Source organism: Mesoplodon densirostris, chromosome 5, assembly GCF_025265405.1.
Source record: "Mesoplodon densirostris isolate mMesDen1 chromosome 5, mMesDen1 primary haplotype, whole genome shotgun sequence".
Taxonomy (NCBI): Eukaryota; Metazoa; Chordata; class Mammalia; order Artiodactyla; family Ziphiidae; genus Mesoplodon; species Mesoplodon densirostris.
Window position 1 is genome coordinate 15,582,458 of NC_082665.1, and position 21,515 is coordinate 15,603,972.

General features: G+C 38.4%; 1 protein-coding gene across 9 annotated transcripts in view; it reads left to right on the forward strand.

Moving 5' to 3' along the window:
* Positions 1-21,515, forward strand: part of GRIK1 (glutamate ionotropic receptor kainate type subunit 1) — a 446,198-nt gene that overhangs the window by 312,383 nt on the left and 112,300 nt on the right. For all 9 annotated transcript variants that reach the window (XM_060099767.1, XM_060099769.1, XM_060099768.1 and 6 more), the window contains 2 exons: positions 601-774; positions 9,943-10,086. In XM_060099767.1, coding sequence (XP_059955750.1) covers positions 601-774; positions 9,943-10,086 — 318 coding nt within the window. The remainder of the gene's footprint in view (positions 1-600; positions 775-9,942; positions 10,087-21,515) is intronic.

Here is a 21,515-nt window from a genome sequence, read left to right on the forward strand (position 1 = left end):
AGTGAGCAAAGGAATGGTATTTTTTTTTCTGAGAGTTATCTTTCCATCAAATGTATATGTAAGTTCCAAACTTCACCTCCTTTGCAAGATTCAAGGCAGCCTGGGGCAGCAACTTATGAGGGAGAAGGGTGGTACTGCCACTGACAAGTGGATCATTCTCAGGCCAGTCACATCACGACTCAGAACCGCAGTTTCCTCATCTAGAAAATAAAAGCAATGAATCAAATGGACACAAAGATCCCTTTCAACTCCCCAAAGACTATATCCTAGGAACAGAATTCTATAGCTTCTCAGAATGTCACATCCTGTTCCCAAGGGCATACTAATTATTGGCAGCTAAATTCTTGTTCTTGGTTTATACCAACTTTAACAATATTGCAAAAAAAAAAAAGTATGAAAATGAAAACTGATTACTTAGAATTTGTCAGGCAGCATGCAAGTGAAAAACAAGAGGAAATGTTCTCTTATCGAACCAGTGTGATGATGGCTGCCATTCTTGTTTTAACCATTTGTTGCTTCTGCAATCATTAGTTCTCTTTTGCCTAAAGAGCACAGAAAATGTTAACTCTTTCTACTTTTATCATTTTTAATACTGCACAGGACTTATTTGCTTTAGATCTGGAACTCTATAGGTACAGTGGTGTAAATATGACCGGGTTTCGGCTGCTTAATGTTGACAATCCTCACGTGTCATCCATCATTGAGAAGTGGTCCATGGAGAGACTGCAGGCCCCACCCAGGCCTGAGACTGGCCTTTTGGATGGCATGATGACAGTAAGTAGTTTTAAAATAAAATCATTTGAGATGATGTTTGACTTCCTTAGGGGTTAGGTTAAGAATCTCATATGCTTGGGCTTCCTTGGTGGCACAGTGGTTGAGAGTCAGCCTGCTGATGCAGGGGATGCGGGTTCATGCCCTGGTCCAGGAAGATCCCACATGCCGCAGAGCGGCTAGGTCCGTGAGCCATGGCTGCTTAGCCTGCGCATCCGGAGCCTGTGTTCCGCCTTGGGAGAGGCCACAACAGTGAGAGGCCCACGTTCCACCAAAAAAAAAGAAGAATCTCATATGTTTTTCATAGTGAGAGGAAAAAGTGTTATAAACTGTGCCTTGACTTGTATGAGAAGAGGAGAAAACATTTTATGTACAGTAAGTCCCCTACATATGAACGAGTTCCATTCCAAGAGCACGTTCGTAAGTCCAATTCGTTCATAAGTCCAACAAAGTTTGCCTTGGTACCCAGCTAACACGATAGGCTATATAATACTATACTATAATAGATTTATAATACCTTTCACAGAAATAATACATAGAAAACAAACAAACACAAAAAATAAAGGAAACATTTTTAATCTTACAGTACAGTACCTTGAAAAGTACAGTAGTACAGTCCAACAGCTGGCATCCAGGGGCTGGCACCGAGTGAACAGGCAAGAAGAGCTACTGACTGGAGGAGGGAGAGGAAGTGGGAGATGGTAGAGCTGAAGGGTCGTCAGCAACAGGAGATGGAGGGCAAACTGCAATTTCACTCACGCCCGACATTGATGAATCACACGTTTGCATCTTTGAAAGTTCGCAACTTGAAGGTTCATATGTAGGGAACTTACTATTTTGAAAGCCTGTGCATGGCTACTATCAAAAACTGCTATCTTCAGCTTCCTGAGAGTAATGGCTTCAGATAAAAAAGTTAACAGGAGTAGCCACCACTGTCAGCCAAATGGAGACAAAGCATAAACAAAAGCAAGGGTAAGTGGGGAGAGGGTTGCCCCTGGGAATGTGACCTTGGGAAGGAGGAAGGGAAAGAGGAGGAGCAAGCTGCCTATAAAGGTTCTGCAGAACCAGCTTACCTTCCTCGCTTCTGCTACATCTCAGCAAGCAGAAGCACATGTGGAAAACTCTGGATTTCCATAGAGTTGGTGTGTTCACATTCTTCCCGTCCTGGGCACAAGGAGGTACACCTTTGCAGACACTGACAGTGCTTTATACCAGCCATATGTCACTCTCAAAGCAGATGCCAAGCTTGCCTCCTAAGGAGAGACAGGTACTCTGCTGAACAGATAAATTGCAAACTGCCTCATCAGAGAGCTTCTCACTAACATCATTTGTCTCTTGTTGTCAAATGCGCCTACCCTTGCTTTATTCTCTAATGAAGCTCCCCGTGTGATGGAAGAAAATTGCAGGAAAAAAAAAAAATTTCTGTGCCGGAACAGTGTCATCCAAAAGAAAAGATACTGGGAATGTGGGCAGGTAATAGCATTTTAAATTGGCATAGTATTTCATTCTCTGTTCCCATCATCGGGAGAAACACTATTGCTTTTAAGATGCAATTTACTGATAGCTGAAAGGTATCATCGCACAGAGAAATAAACTTGGGATTTCTCTTCTTTTTTTACCTTTTTTAAATGAGGTACAAATGACAAAAAAAGAATAAATGAATGAATGAAGTGGTTCTGGAAGCTCCCATGTTCAAGGTCTCTGTTTTTTAAACCTGAAATAACTCAAAATACACAAAGAGATCTGAAAGATAATGATAGAAAGCATTTTGATACAAATGAGTCTTAGGATGATTTGAAACATTGCTTTGAATAAGAATAAGTAAAGAATATCCAGGGAAATACTAGACTTCTGAAAAGAAGAAACGCTAAAGAAAGAGAGAGAAAAGGAGGGAGAGGCAGCAAGCGAGCGAGAGAGAAAGAGATGCTATTTTTTTTTGTTGTTGTTTTCTTTTCCTGCTGGATTTATAATTCCAGTGTGTTCAAATATGATTCAAAATCTTCTGCCCATACCCCAACCCACCTCCCAAACAAGTTCTCTATCCCAGGATGAGATTTTTACCTATGCTTGGTATGTACGCCTAAAAGAGTTATAATTTGGAGCTATATTAACACAGATTGTGGATTCGCGACAAACATTAAATATTCATCACAAGTATGGCTTAATGTAGCAAAGAAGTGTCTGTTGCCTTCAGTTATACTGAGCTGACACAACAGTTTGTACATATTGACTGAGATGAGGCAAACCACTGAATGAGGGAGATAGAGACATTCCATTCTCACCCAATCAGGCCCAGCGATCCTGTGAACAGGAAGCATGGCAGAGCCAAGTCCCAGTGGATGAGAGATCCCATTCGGTCTAGAGTTTGTCATTGTCTTTTAATCTAACCAGAGGGGTCTCTGTGATTATTGCTGTTATTGTTATTATAATAAACTATAAAAAGGAAATGGGGATTTATTAGGACAGAAGACAGTGGCTCACCAGGTTGCTCTAAAATTGGGTACAGTAGCTATGTTAGGGCATGACATTATTAGTCAAAAAAAGTGGTAGCACTCAGTTGCCCACTAGTAGTCGGATCCCATCGTTATGCAGATAGAGCCTTGAAATTGATCCTGTGAAGTTTAGTGTTGACCTTTATTTATCCAAAGAGTACATTTTGCAGTTCACTGTTTCCTTTTGGGTTCTAGTAGAGGCGGCTAATTTGGGGATATAGAAACAGAGTCACAGAAAGTTTAAAGGACAATATAAGGGCATCCAACGGACTGATCATTAAGTCAAGAGAGAACACTCCAAGTCCCCAAGCCCAGGCCCAGTACTAACAGGTCTTTGTTCTCAAATTGCCTCTGTACTCAATCTCTTTCTTCTCTACCTTAAAGTTAAACAGTTCTTTGGTTTCAATTCCACTGGACCTATATATCTCAGGTCCAGCATTCCATTCATTCTTGAATCTCCAGGATTTGTTGCTTCCAGGGCCTAGAACCTTCCCCTATTCAGGTTTGCTCAAATGCTACCTCACCAGAGAGGCCTTCTATGAACCTACTACTTAATATAGTAGTCCCCTTCCTGTTATTCCCCCTCCCCTAACCTGCTTTACCTTTCTCTGTAGCCCTTATGACAATAAGTCATATTTATATTTGTTTGTTGTCATCCCCTATAACAACATAAACTTCATGAAGATGAAGATTTTGTCTTTTCGTGTTCTGCTCTATTCCCAGCACTAGGAAAGGGCTGGCACAAAGCAGATCTTCAATAAATATGTATTAAATGAAGGAATAAATGTACTGTATAAATATGAATTGAGGTCTACTAAGACTCAAGATATTAAATGAAAAATATTTATGTAGGCCTGAAATAATACTGCAAAAGTCCAAAGACAGCTTCTATAAATGAGAAATGGACATGATTAGTAAAGAGAGAGAATATTCTAAAGTAATATTATTTCAAAAATTAGCCATAAACTAACCACTATTAATATTTAAGTAATACCCTACTATAATAGAATTTCTTTCTCCTAAATAACACACATTATCCCACCATTCTCCAAAGTGAATTTCCCTGTAGCCCTTTATAGTTATATTTTTCTGTGTGCCGCATACATACACAGATGCGCATATGAATATATAATATAGGAATTTTTCTAACCTATATATTTTTACTTTCCACCTGCTTATCTATTTTCCTCTTCAAAGTTTTAACTATTAAGAATTTCTTAAAACGTCATACACTAAAAATATCCTCAAAGAATATTATTATGTCAAAACACATCCAAATCTGAAAATAAGAAGAAGTAGGCCATGTCTAAGTCCAAAAAATTTGACTTCAGATTTAAGAAACATAAACTTAATTAGAATAAAGATATTGACTTTAAGAAACAGGATAAAATTGAGTTAAGAAAACTGTTACGTAGTCAATAGAGTTCAAAAATAGTGAAATTCATTATTTGAAAATATCTTGAGATAACAAAAACAGTGTGTTATCAACCAAAATGTTAATTAACTTTCTGGAAGTTTAGAGTGATTTTGTAAAATCTACTTCATTCCTCTTCTCTATGTTTAAATTTCTCTCAGCATTTGGGCTAATTTGATCTGTTGGCTTTTGAGGATATACTAGAGTAATGGAGTGGCCCATTCTCAGATGGATTATTCTCTGATTTTGAACCTAAAATTGTGTATGATTCAATACTGCTGAGTCATGGGAACAGAAAAACATCAATGTCATCTGCTTTCCCAGTTCTTCAAATGCATTCACAATGAGTAGTTAAGTCAGTACCCTTATCTTACATCTAAGCCTTTCCTATAATGATCCACAGAGAAGACCACTTTGAGTGTCCACCCTGAGTGTCCACTGTTACCCTTGTGATGGAAGACAATAGGCAGTGAGATTCAGTAGAAAAAGCAAGATCTTTCCAGATAAGGAAAACCTAATTTTTAGTCTTTGCTATATCCCTGAATAACTAAATAACCTAAATTATTTAGCCTTTCTGAACCTCCTAGCTCATCTGTAAATCTCTATAATAATACTTTACAGTGTTACTTTACAAATTAAATCAGGTAACATATATAAAGCCTTTAGGACATAGAATTGAATTTACTTGATGATACCTGCTGTTTTGCCAATTTTTAGTCAATCAAAGAAGAACAAAATACATTCTGAAATACAGAGGCAGAATTCTTATTCTGTCTTATTGAAGGCAAAATCCATTGATTTACAAGAGACACATTCCTCACTTTGCACGTATAGCCCAAGGTGGCTTATTCCCTGGGACATGTGTGACCTTGTATGACCAGTAGCATCACCCAGGTCTGTTTTCCAACTCCACATATAGTCCTCTTTCCCCTATTCCTGTCTCTCTCAAAAGCTGGCAAATACTCATTGAGGCTCAAAATATGCCAATTTCTGGGCCAGTCCTCACTGGACATGTTGGAGCTGCAGTCCTAATTACTGAATTTCTAGACTGTGAGTACATGGTGATATCTTTGCTACCTTCCACAACCTGTTTCTAAACACTAGCTCTCTCTTGTGTTGCTCTCCCCTACTTCCTGAGTGCTCACCACCTCTCCTAGCACTTTTGTTCCCTCAGAAGCATCCACCCCCACCAGCTTTTTCTCCCTAGCAGGGCTCATGTAGGCAAAACACTAGTCCTCCCACCCTTATCAGAATCCTCATCACTTCAAGAGGCATGTCTCAGAAAAGAGGGAAACCATCTAATTCATATTAAGTGGCAAATTTCTGTTAGCTCTGTGCTGTGGGTGAGATATTTGCATTGTAATAGAGGAAACTGTTAACACCATGAAGAAAGGAAATTCAGGAAAGGAGGGGGATGAGGTATTATTTGAAAGTATTTCCCTCCTAGAGAACTGACTTGTGTATCCATATCAGGTTAGTGAGAATGTTTCTAAATTTGGAGAGAAAATAGGAAATCTATACTTTTTGCTCATTTGCCTTCCAAAGACTAGGTCTCCCTATCTCCTCTAGCTTTCTCCAACAACAGTTACATACCAGGCAGGCAGAAAAATGTGGAGACTCCATAGGGCCATATCATGTTTTTAGTCCTCATCCTTAAGGTGACATAGCATCTTATTGTTTTGTATTGGAGTCTCCAAGGCCACATTCAGATTTGATGATTTGCTAGGAGGACTCACAGAAATCAGAAAATGTGTTATACTCACAGTTACAGTTTATTACAGTAAAAGGATACAAATTAAAATCAGCAAAGGAAAAAGTCACAAGGGACCAAGTTCAGAAGAAATCATGCATGAGCTTCTAGTGGTCCTCTCCCACGACAGTTGCATTGACAGTGCTTTATTCTCACAGCAAAGATGTGTGAAAACATTATGAAGTGTTGTCAACAGGGAAGCTCATCTGAGCCTTGGTGTCCAGGGATTTTATGGGGGCGTCAGTCACATAGGCATAGAGCACCTACACAGCTGACTTTAGTTGGTCTCCAGCCACTCCAGAGGTCAAACTGATATGGCATGGTCCAGAGCCCCAAGTGAACAAAAACAGACATTCACCATAAATCAAACTGTTAGCATAAACTATTTGTATTACCCAAGATCCCAGAGATACAAAGATACTCTGATCAGGCAGGATATTCTAAGGAGGTAATCTCCCAGAAGCCAGTCAAAGGCTAGTCCTTTCTTCAGAATGTGCAGAGATTGAGCATCCTGAGCCCTCTGAGTTAATCATTTATTGCACATCATTGTAATAACCAAAACATTGTGCATTGGCAAGAAGCCCACTTTCAATATGCTTGTTTCATGATACATGTTATTGCAAAACGATTATCTTACAGGCATTGAGCACTGTGGTCTCTTCCAGGCTTTAGATGCAAATAAAATGTGAACACAAACATATCTGAAACACAAGCCAGTTTTTTTTTTTTTTTTTTTTTTACATTTACCTAAAATGACTTGAGAGTTGCTGTTTGGTAAGCAGGTCTCCAGCATAAAACTGAAAGGGGGAGGAAATTCAGTGGTAGTTCATTTGTGCTATAAAATACTTAAATATCTCCTCAATTTAAGAAAACATTTTATGACAAGGGGAAGCATAGTTTAAGAATAAATGGTTTTCTTCCTTGAATTTGGAAAGCACTGATCAGGCCTATAGTTTTGAACCGTGTTATTACCTGGCCCAGTGTAGAGACATCCTTGACAAAGAAAGTTAAAATCCTAGTCTCTACGTTAAGTTTATGAAAAAGTTAGATCATTGGAATTCCTCTCCTCACACTTCTCTATCAGATCAATCAGCCAGTTAGTGACTATATATACAAAAGTGTTTCAAAAAGGCATATTGCACTGCTAAAAATGTCCAGGTCCCCATAGCATGGTGGTTAAGGGCATGAGCTCTGAAATCTAAACTTTCATCCTGAGATGGAATCTTCATTCCTTTCTTTACTGGCTACATAACTTTAGGCAAGTTATTAAAGTTGTTTCCTATATCTCCAAGCCTCAATTTCTCTGTCTGTAAAATGGGGACAATACCTACGTCAAACGTTTAACTTCAGTAATTGAAGGAGATAACGTGTAAAATGCTTATACTGCCTGGCATGTAGTTAATCATCAATGGATATTGACCATTGTTGAATTATTATAATCATTAAATCACCAGACAAATAGCTGGTTTAGAAGCAGTTCAGCTTTGTGGTTGAGAGCATAAACTCTAACACCAACTTCCTGCATTTGAATCTTGGCTTTCCCACCACTAGTTTGGGGGCAACATTTAACCTTGTCAATTCTTCATCCATAAAGGAGTAGAAGTTATGGTGAAGATTAAACGTTTGCAAAATATTTGAAATAACACCTGACATATGAGTGCTCAATAAATGCCAGCTATTATGATAGATTACATTTTTAACAGTCTCATTCTGTCAATAGATTTGCCTTAAACTAGTCACTTAATTTCCCTGAACTTCAGTTTTCTGATCTATAAAATGGGTTATATCAGTGTTGAACTGAAATGATCAGAATATTTTTAAGCTTTAACAATTATCACCATCACAACTTCTATATATCACTCATATTAAGTATGAGTGAAGCAATTAATCTTAGAAATACATCATAAAACCTTGGGATTATACAATTCTCACAAAAGTGTATTTTATTTTAATCATGAAATAACATTAATTCCTTCAGCAAACATTTATTAAACAACTTTTATGTGCCAAGAACTGTACTAGCCACTAATAAATGAAGTTGAGCACTTTTATCAAGAAAGAGATGTAAAAACAATAACTATAAGTATACTATATGGCAAATGCAGTGATAGATATTGCACAGGATAATAAGTATTCAAAGTAGAGATATTCTCTGGACTCAAAGATTAATAGAATGCCAGATGTAGTTCCCCTTATTTTCTCTTTCTACCTCCATCAAGACACGTTCAATAAATGATGAATAAATATATGTTGAATAAATCAACTGTTTTTGGAAAACCACATGATAGTCTTCATTATAAGACCAAGATTCTTGGTTTAACTACCCAATTACTGGCTATAGGTATGACCTTACACAAATCAATATACTGTCTGGAGGTCAATTTCCTACATAATAAATAGTTTAATCCATCTATTCTGCTTATTTTGCGGGGTTGTTGAGAATTTCAAATGAGCTAATATATTTGAAGTTGCTATGAAAATCCTCATGTAAAATATGAAGGTATTATAAGATTTTATTCTTAAAGAAAAACACAGGGCAGTATATTTTATAAAATGCTGAGAGCATTATGTGAAATTTTGCAAATGAGAGAAATTTCATGAGGAGTTGAAGAATATGTCCAGCTCCCCAAAGGAATGACTACTTATCATCTCTATCAGGAAAGTAAGTGCTAACAAGAGTACATATTTTCTGAGGAAGTTCCACATGTCTGTTCTTCAGGTCTCTTCAAATCTGCCATTGAATTTCACTCTATGCCTACAACCTTCTTTTTTTTTTTTTTTTTTTTTTTTTTGCGGTATGCGGGCCTCTCACTGCTGTGGCCTCCCCCGTTGCGGAGCACAGGCTCCGGACGCGCAGGCTCCGGACGCGCAGGCTCAGCGGCCATGGCTCACGGGCCCAGCCGCTCCGCGGCATATGGGATCCTCCCAGACCGGGGCACGAACCCGTATCCCCTGCATCGGCAGGCGGACTCTCAACCACTTGCGCCACCAGGGAGGCCCCCTACAACCTTCTTGACTCTGGTAAATGCAAGTGTCCTAACATGAGTATTCTTACCTGAAAATCACATGTTAATTTTACTCACAGCACTTTCTTTCTACCAAATATAAACAAGTAAATAGACTGATAGATAGGTAAATACTGAGAAACAGAATCCAATATTGAAATATTGAACCTCTACCTCAATGTAGTTGATCTTAACACTGGGCTTACCATAAGACACTCCAAAAATATTTGTTCCCTGAGTCAAGTCTTTTGTGGCTGATCCAAGTTCCGTTTCTTTTTTTCTTTTTAAGAACTTAAAACAAAGCAGAGCCATGACCACAATTTTCTCTGGCATATAAGGTATTATTTTAGAGAAAAATAGCTATTGGAGAATGACAGGTGTTCAGCTGGAGAATAAATGGCTGCTGAGATCAGAAAAATAGAAGATAAGGAAGCAGGCAGAGTGATTACGCAGGTAAAGGAAGCTAAACAAAGGTGGAATTGAAGATGTGGTGTGTGTCTTCCTCCACAGACTGAAGCGGCTCTGATGTATGATGCTGTGTACGTGGTGGCCATTGCCTCCCACCGGGCTTCCCAGCTGACTGTCAGCTCCCTGCAGTGCCATCGACACAAGCCATGGCGCCTTGGACCCAGATTTATGAACCTGATCAAAGAGGCAAGTGATTCTTGTCCACAGTTCAGTTCTTCCTTTGGCTTAATGCTGCTGGACTTGTCCATGTGGTGAGGTCCTTCCCATTTGGCTCTGTTGGCATGATGTCTATAAGAGATGAGAAGGCATCATCAACCAGTCTGCTGGGAATTCACTGTTAAAAGTTTATCTAGAAGAACTGTCAGGAACTTTCCAGTGTGATGCTGAGAAGCTTTAAAAAGCTACCAGATCACAACATTCACCATCTTTCATTTCAACTATAACCCCAGCTGCTACTGGCCCTCCACACATGTTCAAAATAGCTCACAGGTGCTTATTCTATGGCCTGTTGAGTCAAGAGGTAGGTTGGTCCATCTCTGAAGAGTACCAAAGATAATTCCCATGTTGTCAGCCTCTAGTGCCTCTAGTCCCAGTGGTTTCCTCAGTCTTGGGTTCTACAGGACTGAACGGAAGGACCTCTTTGTTCTAATGATATACTGATTATTTCACCATTTGTCAGCTAGCTGGAAAAGTCTGGTACCTTTCAAAACCTACCACATGTACTAAAGGATTTTCAAGAGTACAGCGTTTGGGAAAGGAAATAATTCTCACTGCTATTTCAGGGCAATAGCCCTGAAATCTTGGGCACCCATTCCTTTTCTCTAAGGCAAGTTGACTTCCCTTCACCAGACCCTGTTCTAAGATCCTGAGATGCCATATAGACACGTATTCTTGGATTATCTTTGACCCCAGCACACATTTCAGAGTGTGCCTGGACTTGACGAGATGAAATAAGGTACTTGGAGGCAGCCGGGCCTGAATGAGGATACACCATATGCTGTGATGCTGTTCTAATGTTTTCTCTATGGGATGCAGAGATTTACCTCTCAAGTGAAGGGTATCTTTATTCCTTTCTGTAGTGGAGTAGGATGAGGTGAGGCAAAGCCATAAAAGAGAAGAGTGGCAAGGAACATAGTGCAAGAGAAGAATGCCCAGCCAAGAGCAAGGGGGAAATCTAAAGAAAGATACCTACTTAGGTCTTTACCTCTGTTAGTCTCTTCAGCACATACAGACCCCTCTTCAGGCTCTTCAGTCTACTTCTTCATTGAAGGCTGACTCTGATCCGTAAGGGTCAGGACCAGAGAGACAGGCAGTATGAAGGTTAATACTACCCAGGCTCCAAACCAAGGTTATTTACAAGGCTGGGATTGAAGTACGGCTAATAGCAAAGTGTCTTGGGCACACAATTTAAGGAGGCACTTACTTTCAAGCTTGAACCCTGCACTTCCAAGAGACTGAGAGAGGGTGCTTCCTTAAATTGTGTGTCCTGGGTCCCTCTCTTACATCATCCTATTCCTGGCATGGTTATTTGGGTTTAAATTCCAGCTCCACTAACACTTATGAGCAATGTAACCTGGGGAAGTTACTTAATCTCCTTGTGTCTCAGTTTTCTCACCTGTAAAATGGGAATAACATCTTCTATCTCACAGCATTATTGTGAGGATAAAGAATAAAGTTAATACTCGTGAAGAACAGTACAGCAACATAGTAAGAATCTGAAACATTAGCTATTCTCTTACCGTTGGAATGGACCACTCATAACAGCCCTTGTTCAATTCTACTGAGGATGATGCCAGGAATTTAAAACTAGCAACAGAAACAACAACAGAGAAATCACAAATAGGCATAAAATGACCCATTCTGACAGCTACATACATCTGACATACTGTGCCTAATAGGAAAACATCACACAGCCTCTCTTCTCCCTGCAGCGATCATAGTTATGTCCTGAATCGCCAGCCTGATCACCTTGATCTTTAACAAGAAAACAGCTGGCTTCCCTTTATCTCATACCAGTGCAAGCAGAGGCATGAGACAACATGAAAGCTTGGGATCAAACACTCTGGAACACCCTAAGCACCTTTTTTCTTGTACTTAAGTTGCATAAGAAGGTGAAATTACCAAGTGATCTTTAGATATGTTTAAAAAAATAATGAGCTCTAAGATGAGGGACCACATTGAAAGCAAGAAAGCATTTTACATTCAGTTACTCCAAAGAACAAATTCCCCATTCTCAGGCTCCACAGCTGGGGGTAGAAGGGGAAATGCATTAGAAACCTTGTGTTCATCTTTTCTTTTATCTCCTGAGTCATGATGCCTTATACTGCCTTTGGCAGGGTGTAGGCATCTGCAGAGAAAATGGGAAAGCAGGTTAACCAGGAGTAATGCCCCAGCCTGTTGAAAGACTGGCACTGAGGGAATTCTGAGACAAACTAAAACATTCAGAAGTGAGAAAATGCAGATATTTCTTTCAGTGAATACCTAATACAACAAAACTTTGCAGCTATCAGGTTTTATTAAGAAACATGAAATAAAGGACTTGGTCCTAAAACTTCCCCTGGTCCTTTCTTTTAGTAACTATCATTTTCTAAATGATTTCCAAAACTATAATCAGAAATAATGTAAAGAAGAAAGTCAGCAGATTGAATTTATGGGGTTAAGATCAAATTTGTCACAGGAGGTAAACTTCCCGAGCAGAGAGGTATTTGCGTGTGCACTAACCCCTGATAATTCCACACACCAGTTAGAATCAGTAAGCCCTTCAGAGAGATCTCTCAGGCTATCTACGTTTCAGTGTTTTTAGGCTGACCAGAGAGAAAGAATCAAAGAATATTTCAAACATGATAGGGTGTGTTATAGTGTTATCTCTCTGTGCATTTGCTAAGCAAATACATATTAATAAATTATAAATTCCCATTCAACAAGCATTACTGGGACCCCATTATATAAGTAATATTAACTTGATGCTCTAGAGGATATTGCCCCAAAATTATAAGATGTGGTTTCTACTGTCTACTAATATAAATTCTACATAGTGGAGGAATAGCAGGCTTCATATGAAACTTTCATTTGAACCCACACTCTTCAGCAGGATATGCAAGGCCCCTAGTGATCTGGTTCCTGACCTCCTGTGCCATCTCTCTCATCTCCTGTCTCAATCCCAGCACTTGCTGAACCTATTGTGGCTCCCTGAACTTGTCATATGCTCCTTCCAAATTCTCTTGCCTCTGATTGAAGTGCCTCCTCTGGGTCACCCTTTATGACCCAATTCAAGCACTAGCCCCCGTCTACTGGCCCTGACTCACAAATTCAGGCTCCTCTCCTTTATTACGTCTGTTGTTAGACAATGGTATTTGATTGCATGTCTGTCTCCAAGCTGTGCTTTTCTAGTCTCGATTCCCTAGTCCTTGCACAATGCTGAATGTAGAATGAGCACCCGATAAATAGATGCCAAACAGGTAGATGAATGGATAAGTGAGTGAGTGAACAGCAAAGGAACTGAAGAACATATACAATCTATGAGCAAGTATTATAGCTCAAACTCCCTGTATATGAATATCATATTCAGACACAATCCAATAACGCAGAAACCAGGGCCTGGGTTAGACTCATCTACTGGGGTCCTAGGTTCTAGTGGGAGAGTAAGGCAAGGGTCTTAGGTTCTAGTGGGAGAGTAAGGCAGGGGTCTATAGGAATAGACCAGCCTATTTAACTGTGAAATGAGAGTGTAGACCCTGAGATTTAATCAGTTTGCTCTCTGTGTAAACCTAGTCATTTAGCCTTTTTTTTTCTCAGTTCCCTCTTCTATAATTTGGGGATAATATACCTAATTCACATGTCTGTAAGGATTACATTTAATTTATGTACAGCCTAGCAAAATGTCTGGCTTACAGTGATTGCTCAGGAAAGGGTAGCTACCATTAAATGGAAGGTCCTTGTTAAAATGGATATCATATAAGGTGGTGGTCAGGAAGAAATGTGGCAACATGTATAAAACTTTAAGTGTACTGCCTAGCATATGTAAACATTGCATTCTTGCTGCTGTTATTTGGCAGTGTCACTGTTATTATTGAGGCTAAGGTGAAGTAGCAGTGCTTATAAAAAGAAGGACAGGACCTGGCAGTGGAAAATCAGTAGTTCAATGGAGACAGTCATACAAGCGGCCAAATGTAGTGATGCCAGGGATGGAGGGAGCTTTCAATCATCAAGCACACACGACTGTTCAGGAGGGACCCAAAGACATTAGGTAACAATCAACCATGCTGTGGTAATAGAAAACCTTGACAAACCACATCTCAGGTCAGTCTGGGAAATGATAGCTGAATGTGGGGTGAAGAAGCTGAAACACTTCCTGTTTGTGGCCAGAGTTACTCTGGACCCAGAGTAAGTTCCAGCTGGCCGTGGGGAAATCAATGGGAATAGCTGGCAAAGGAGCAAACACATCAAAACATCTGGGAAGAAGAGAGTCTGAAATCACAGGTGCTGAGAAGAGCAGTGAATGGTGGGTATGGCAAAATGAATCAGATTTTAAGTTAAATCAGTGGTTCTTAACTATTTTCTGGGTTACAGACCCTATATTAAAACTGATTTAAACCATGTATCTGTTATTCTCACAAAAAGATTTGTTTGCAATCTCAACTGGTCTCCTTGAAACTCATGTTATACACACACAATGGAATATTACTCAGCCATATAAAAGAATGAAATAATGCCATTTTCAGCAACTTGGATGGATCTAGAGGTTATCATACTAAGTAAGTCAGAAAGACAAAGACAAATATTGTATGATATCACTTATATGTGGAATCTAAAATATGACACAAATAAACATATCTATGAAAGAGAAACAGACTGACAACTACAGAGAACAGACTTGTGGTTGCCAAGGGGAAGAAGAGTGGGATAGTGAAGGATCAGAAGTTTGGGATTAGCAGATGCAAACTATTACATATGGGATGGATAAGCAACAAGGTCCTACTGTATAGCAACAGGGAACTATATTCAATATCCTGTGATAAACCACAATGGAAAATAATATGAAAAATTATATATATATATATATATATATATATATATATATATATATATATAACTGAATCACTTTGCTGTACAACAGAAATTAACACAACATTGTAAGTCAACTATACTTCAATGAAATGAAAAAAAAAAAGTCTCTGAACTGAGTATTTAAGTCAGAATTTTGTTGAAAGCATGTTCCAGTATGGTGACCAGCAAAAATATAAATGAAACATAAGGAGTTCTGATGGGCTCAGATGCAGTGGTCCCACGTGGAAGTGGCGAGAAATTAGTTTACATAAATATGGAAAGACAATTGGTTTCCACCTGAGAAACTCTGCTGAGAATTTCTAATTTTATTGATGATTGATAAAGAAGTCACTGTTCTTCAGGCAGAAACAAAATGATATTTTAGACAGTTTATATTGGTAGCTATGTGTAAGTTTGATTGAAACAGGAAAACTCACAATGATTATTGAGGAATTGTGGACATATTGGTTGAGAAGTAATCATCACTCAAAAGAGCTAAAAGGGAAAAAATGTTCTAGAGAAATAAACAAATGTTTCTTGAATTAGCCCTAATTTCTCTCCAAAATTTAGACCAAAATGAATTTAGGTCTAAATTCATTCAGTGACTTCCCTGTTGGAAAAATCCATCTTGATGTCCTGCTGCCACCCACGTATCAACAAATTCCCAAATAGAACCCATCAGTTTTATCTATTAAAATTATTATCACTACTATAGGCTCAATGTCAATGAATGATGATGTAACCGGTATATCAAACAAACACAACTAGTGGGACAACAAACTCAGTTTATTTTGTTCCTACTGCTCAGTTAAAATTATTTAGTGAAAATTGCATAGAGACTATGATTTTTTGTTTACTAAGGTAATGGCAGTCCTAGAGGTTCTTCAATTTGAACTTCAACTTATGAATTAGACTATCTAGTCTAAGACATTAATCAAAAGCGCAACTTGATATAACATCATATTTCTCCTCTCCCTGATCTCTGTTGGAAGACTCTAGGGAAATGGAGGGATGGTGGGCTCTCCTCTTTTTTCTTTCCTTGCTGACTTCCTCACCACACACTTAGCTGCTGGACCTCCTACCAGGCTCAAAAAGTGTTAGGACAATGGTCCCCAACCTTTTTGGCACCAGGGACCGGTTTGGAAGACAATTTTTCCACGGATGGTGGCGGGGGGGGGGGTTGACTCAGGCAGTAATGCCAGTGATGGGAAGTGATGGGGAGTGGCAGATGAAGCTTCGATCACTCACCTTCCGCTCACCTCCTGCTGTGTGGCCCGGTTCCCAACAGTCCATGGACCTGTCTGCTGCCTGGGGGTTAAAGACCCCTGTGTTAGGACACTTCCTGATTGGTTGTACTGCTCAGTACTCTCTAAGCTTAGCAGGAAATTCCTACATTAAGCTGGTGCCCCCGTAAACCTGGTAGATTTTTAAAGCTTAGAGTTCCTACTGGGCAGGCTCTTCTGATGTTTCTTTGGCTCAGACCAGTGGATCCCTGTTTCAGATGGAAGGGTATGGAGAGTTCTCAGCCCCTTGAAATCCAGTAGTATATGTCTTGCTCTTTCTGCTGAAGTCTCCTCACCCTTCTAGACAGTCCTATTGACTATAAACCAAGACTATCCCACCCAGGTACCATGGATACAAATCTGGTCCACAGGAAATACCTACTCATTCCTTCCTTGGTAATTCAGGGAATACCTCTAATTGCAATGCAGCAGACTTCTGCTTGGCCCATCATTTCAACTGGTCAACTCTATGTAGACTTCTTTTGTCACTTGGGAGTCACACCGTAGTCCACCTCCACTTTCTCATGTTTGAGTCAGCCATTGGTCTTCTGTATCTCCAACTGTAGCCAACCTATTTCAGATTTCTCCAAATGGCCCCCTGGAAGCTCCATTCACCAAGAATGGAATTAGAATACAGTATCCTAAAGGCAGAGGGGTGTGAACTCACAGAGAGGCAATAGCTCTGTCCAGAGAAATCTCTTCAGCAACCACCTCTACCATACATGTGACCCTTTGTATAAATCCTTGATCTAGAACAGTCTCTGAGGGAACTTCCTTTGTACATATGTACAGGAAACTTGGGAGTGTCTAACTACCCACTCTAGTATCCTGATATCCATCATCTGGGCACCTGACTTGACACATCACAGTAAGATAGGACATATCACTCAAACCAGACCTCTACGTTTGTCTAAAATTATTCATCCAACTCAGCACACACATCGCCTTAAGTCCCATCAGACTTTCTGTCCTGAATATTCTTTAGTAAACTTCCTTGCCCACTGCCCTCATCATTTCTTCCCTGGATCATTAAAATAGCCTCTAACTAGGCCCCATATCTTGACTGTCAGTGCTTCTACAACTGTTGTCACCATATAAGGAAAGTGATGTACAAGAGTGCATAGTAGATATTCTACCCTCTAGAAACACAAACTTGCTTATAGTTTCCTGCATTCACCATGCTTTTCTCATACAGTGAAGACAGGTGAGTTTCTCTTTTCCTGACAAAACTGACCTCACAACACCACTTTTGCCATACTCCTTTCAGTCTGAAAAGCACTGCCTCTCATTTTTCATGTGGCTGACTCTCTCTCTCAGAGTTAATTCTCCTAGTCCAGTAAGCCTCTCTCTAACCTTTATTTGGGGATGGATTCTCCACTGGACTTCATAGCTCCTGTATATCTCTATGTTAGCATTTCACATGCTTCATTCAGACACTGTAAGATCTTTCCCCTGGACAAGGACAAAGTCAATTTATCTATGTGTCCTCACGTCGCTGTGCAGTACATGGCAGGCATTTAAAAGATGCTTGTTGAACTGACCCCAGGAAGATAAAATCTAGCAAACTCTTATTAAATTTCACTGAGCTGATACTTGATTTTAAACCATGTAAATAGTTCCTAATTGATCTGGTCCAAAATAAATTTCCTACATAAGAGTGAAACATTATTTACAAATGCCAAATTATATGGTATATCACTGAGAACTATATAAAATATGGACAGCTTTCTACCACTGTTTGGTTATGAAAATGTAATTTATTGATTTATTTTGATGGAATGAAGATTAGAAATTTGAATACATAAACAAAATATTCAAATTCAAGCTTTTAAAAATCAAAGAGTAAAAGTTAAAATTCTCCACTGAGGCACTTATATTTGTTTTGATATTTATTTGGACTTTTACTTAGTATGACAGTATTGAGAAGATTTTGTTTTTGGTTTTTTTTTTAAATGGGATCCAGGTGAAAAAAAAAGTCCCTAGAGAAACATAAGCTTTGACATGATTTTATCCTACTGTGGTTCCAATGACACTTCCCTTTATGCATACCATTTGATTTTGATTGCCAGGACAGGCTGTCCCTTGGATTAATTAGATGACATTGGATCTGGCAGCAAACTCAGTCAAATTTCCACTTTTCAGAAAAATTTCCATTTGTAGTTTTCATTCCACACCTATTGAAAATTACCTGCATTCTGACTCCTAGCTTGCACTGTGTACGTGAAACCCATTCATCCCAGCATTCTCTCATATTTAGGACATTTAGACCTAAAGGAAGAGAGAATTCTTCAGGTCCTTGCTTCAGTTCCCTGTACAACTCTGGACAAAGAAATGGCATCCGTTCTTAAATGTTCGAAGTTTACAATTTTAACCAATTATATGCATTGTCTCATTTATAACTAAGGTGCTAAGATACCTGCCCCTGAAATATTCAGTCAGTAGCTAGGTGAAAAATCACCTGTCAGAAATGTTGAAAGGGGATGTCAGCATAAAATGGGAAGTCTGCCAAGTTCTCCTTAGTTTATATGATTCTAAATAACATTTTTATTTATGAGATAGCATTCAAAGACTCATGTCAGTTATCATCTTCCTTCCATTCAGCTACTAATGTCCTGGCTCTGCAAGGTTGATTGAAGAATTTGCTTTCTGTACTACAGTCTGTTATGTAGGTGTGTACATGTGAATATGTACACATGCACACATGTGTTTAATTTATTTAAAAGGATGCCGTTTTATAGATACATATGTGCATATGTATACATATATGTATGTGTGCACATAAATATTTGTGCATGTATACACACATTCATATACATATGTGTGTATGCATATACATATATATGCATGTATGCATATACACACATATAGAGAGATATGGGGATGTGTGGGTGTGTACATGTTTCTATATATATATATATATAATTTTTGTGTGTGTGTGCCTACATATATTTGTGTGCATATATATTTCATTCAGCAATTTTCTTTTCCAGTCAATCTTACTTAAGTTTTGGAATATATCTAAGTTGATGCATATTTATTATTTATCCAGATCATTCATTTTTGTTGAAATCCAGTATTCCATCATTAATTCATTCAGCAAATATCTCCTAAATACTCAATATGTTGCAGCCACTATTCTAGACACCAAGAATGCAATGGTAAGCAAAACAAAGCCCTTGCTCTCATGAAACTGATACTCTAGTGGGGGAATTCAGACATATATAAAAGGCAATATTGTACTTCAGATGATGACAAGGATTATCAGAAAAGCAAAGCTCAGGAGAGGTAAGCTGTGCAGGAGGAGTCCATGAAGACAGAAATGGGTATTACTGTATTATATAGGGTAGTTAGAAAATACTTCACAAAAAATGTGAAACTTGAGTAAAGTCCTAAAAGAAAAGAGGGAGCAGGACATGTAAATATTAAGAGAGTAAAGGATCCAAGCAGAGGAACAACTCATGCACTAAATATACTTCAGGGTACTTATCCATTTCCCCATGAATGGATATTTTGGCTGCCTGCTTTTCTTTTACACATCCAAATAATGCTGTGATGAACATCTAAGTAACAGCTTCTATGCACAAATGCAAGATTTGCTCTAGAGCAGCACTGTCCAGTAGAAATATTATGTGAGTCACATAGATTTTCTAGTAACTACGTTAAAAACTTAAAATAAACAGGTACAATTAATTTTAATAATGCATTTTATCTAACCCAATATATCAAAAATATTATTACCTCAACATGTAATCAATATAAAAATTACTATTTTACTCTTTTTATAAGTCTTTTAAATTCAGTTTACATTTTAAACTTATAATCTTCAATTTATACTAGCCACATTTCAAGTCCTCAATAAACTTAGTGACTAAATAAATAAATGCTTACATAATAAAATATCCCACCCAATCAGGCTAACTAGGGAAAGATGTGAACTCAACCCATGTGGAATCTACATTTTTGTCTTCATAGACAAAGAACATATTGATTAGCTATAATAAGTATATACCCAACAAAGACAAAATTTGATTAATGTGACCAAAGTAATATAAGGAATTCAAGACAGAATGATTTGATTTCCAGATTAAATTGATCACATAATCTAGATAATTAGACAAGTGCCTTATTCCCACCCATTTCACACCCCCTGGGTTTCATATTTGTATTCCTGCCCATTTAGCTGATTTGCAAGTACAGAAGCCAATTCATTCTATTTTGGAAAACATGTCATCACACAAGCCAGTGCCAAAGGAAACTAGTTTATGAAAAAAAAAGGCAGGTGCACATTCTAAGATAAATCCTTAGGAAATAAAAATAGTTTGCCCAGAGTTCATGGCAAAGATATAAAGTCAGCAGATTTAAAGGTGGAAGTCAAATATTGGCAAGAAAAGCCACTATATTTTTAAATTATGCAGTGATCCATGCAAGCTGTTATTGCAAGATAATGGGTTATAAACAATACATATAATAGTTTAAATAATTATATATTGAACAGATGAGAATATGATAAATGCATCATTTCAGTTCCTGAAATAGCTGACATCCAAAGAAGTCATGTGGTCTAAAGATTATGTTTATCATTTCTTCCTTTGCTTAATGTTTATTTTCATTACCATTATTATGTATACTTCAGATTTTCTTTTAAATAGCTTTTCTGAGAACTGGCTGAAAATTGTGGGTGACGGGACAGAGATCACATTGCTTAGATGGGGGGTGAATTTCAGATATTTGTCATTGTATTATACTCCAGGGACCTGAGTAAGACAATAATTGTACAGTTAGTCCATCAGGGCTATGTTTATACAATAAATATAGAGTGGGCCTCCTTTAATTAAAAACAAATGAAATAACACCACAATGAATCACATTTGTTAACTTTTCTATTCAGGAAACAGAGTCAGGTGCAGACAAATTTTTGAAACACATAAATTTTTTTCTCTGTTCTCTTTTCTCTGCACCATCTCCCCCAAGATAACTTTATCTCTTGATCTTATTCTTAGTAATTTCATGATACAATGTTAGCAGAATGAAGATTTGCCAAATGAATGAATCACTGTATTAATTATGGAGTCAGTAAATGCTTAAAAGTGTCATTCCCTTCATGTCATTCCCTTCAGGCCAATTCTTAAACTTGGAAAGCCTTCAAAGCTCAAAGAAAAATATCCTTAGAATTGGATTGCTGTATAAGAGCTGATTTTGGGGGTGCAAGTAAACTAAATCTAACTGCCCCTCCAGTCCCACCACCATAGGCACCATGGCCTTGAGAAGGTCACATGATTTCATTTC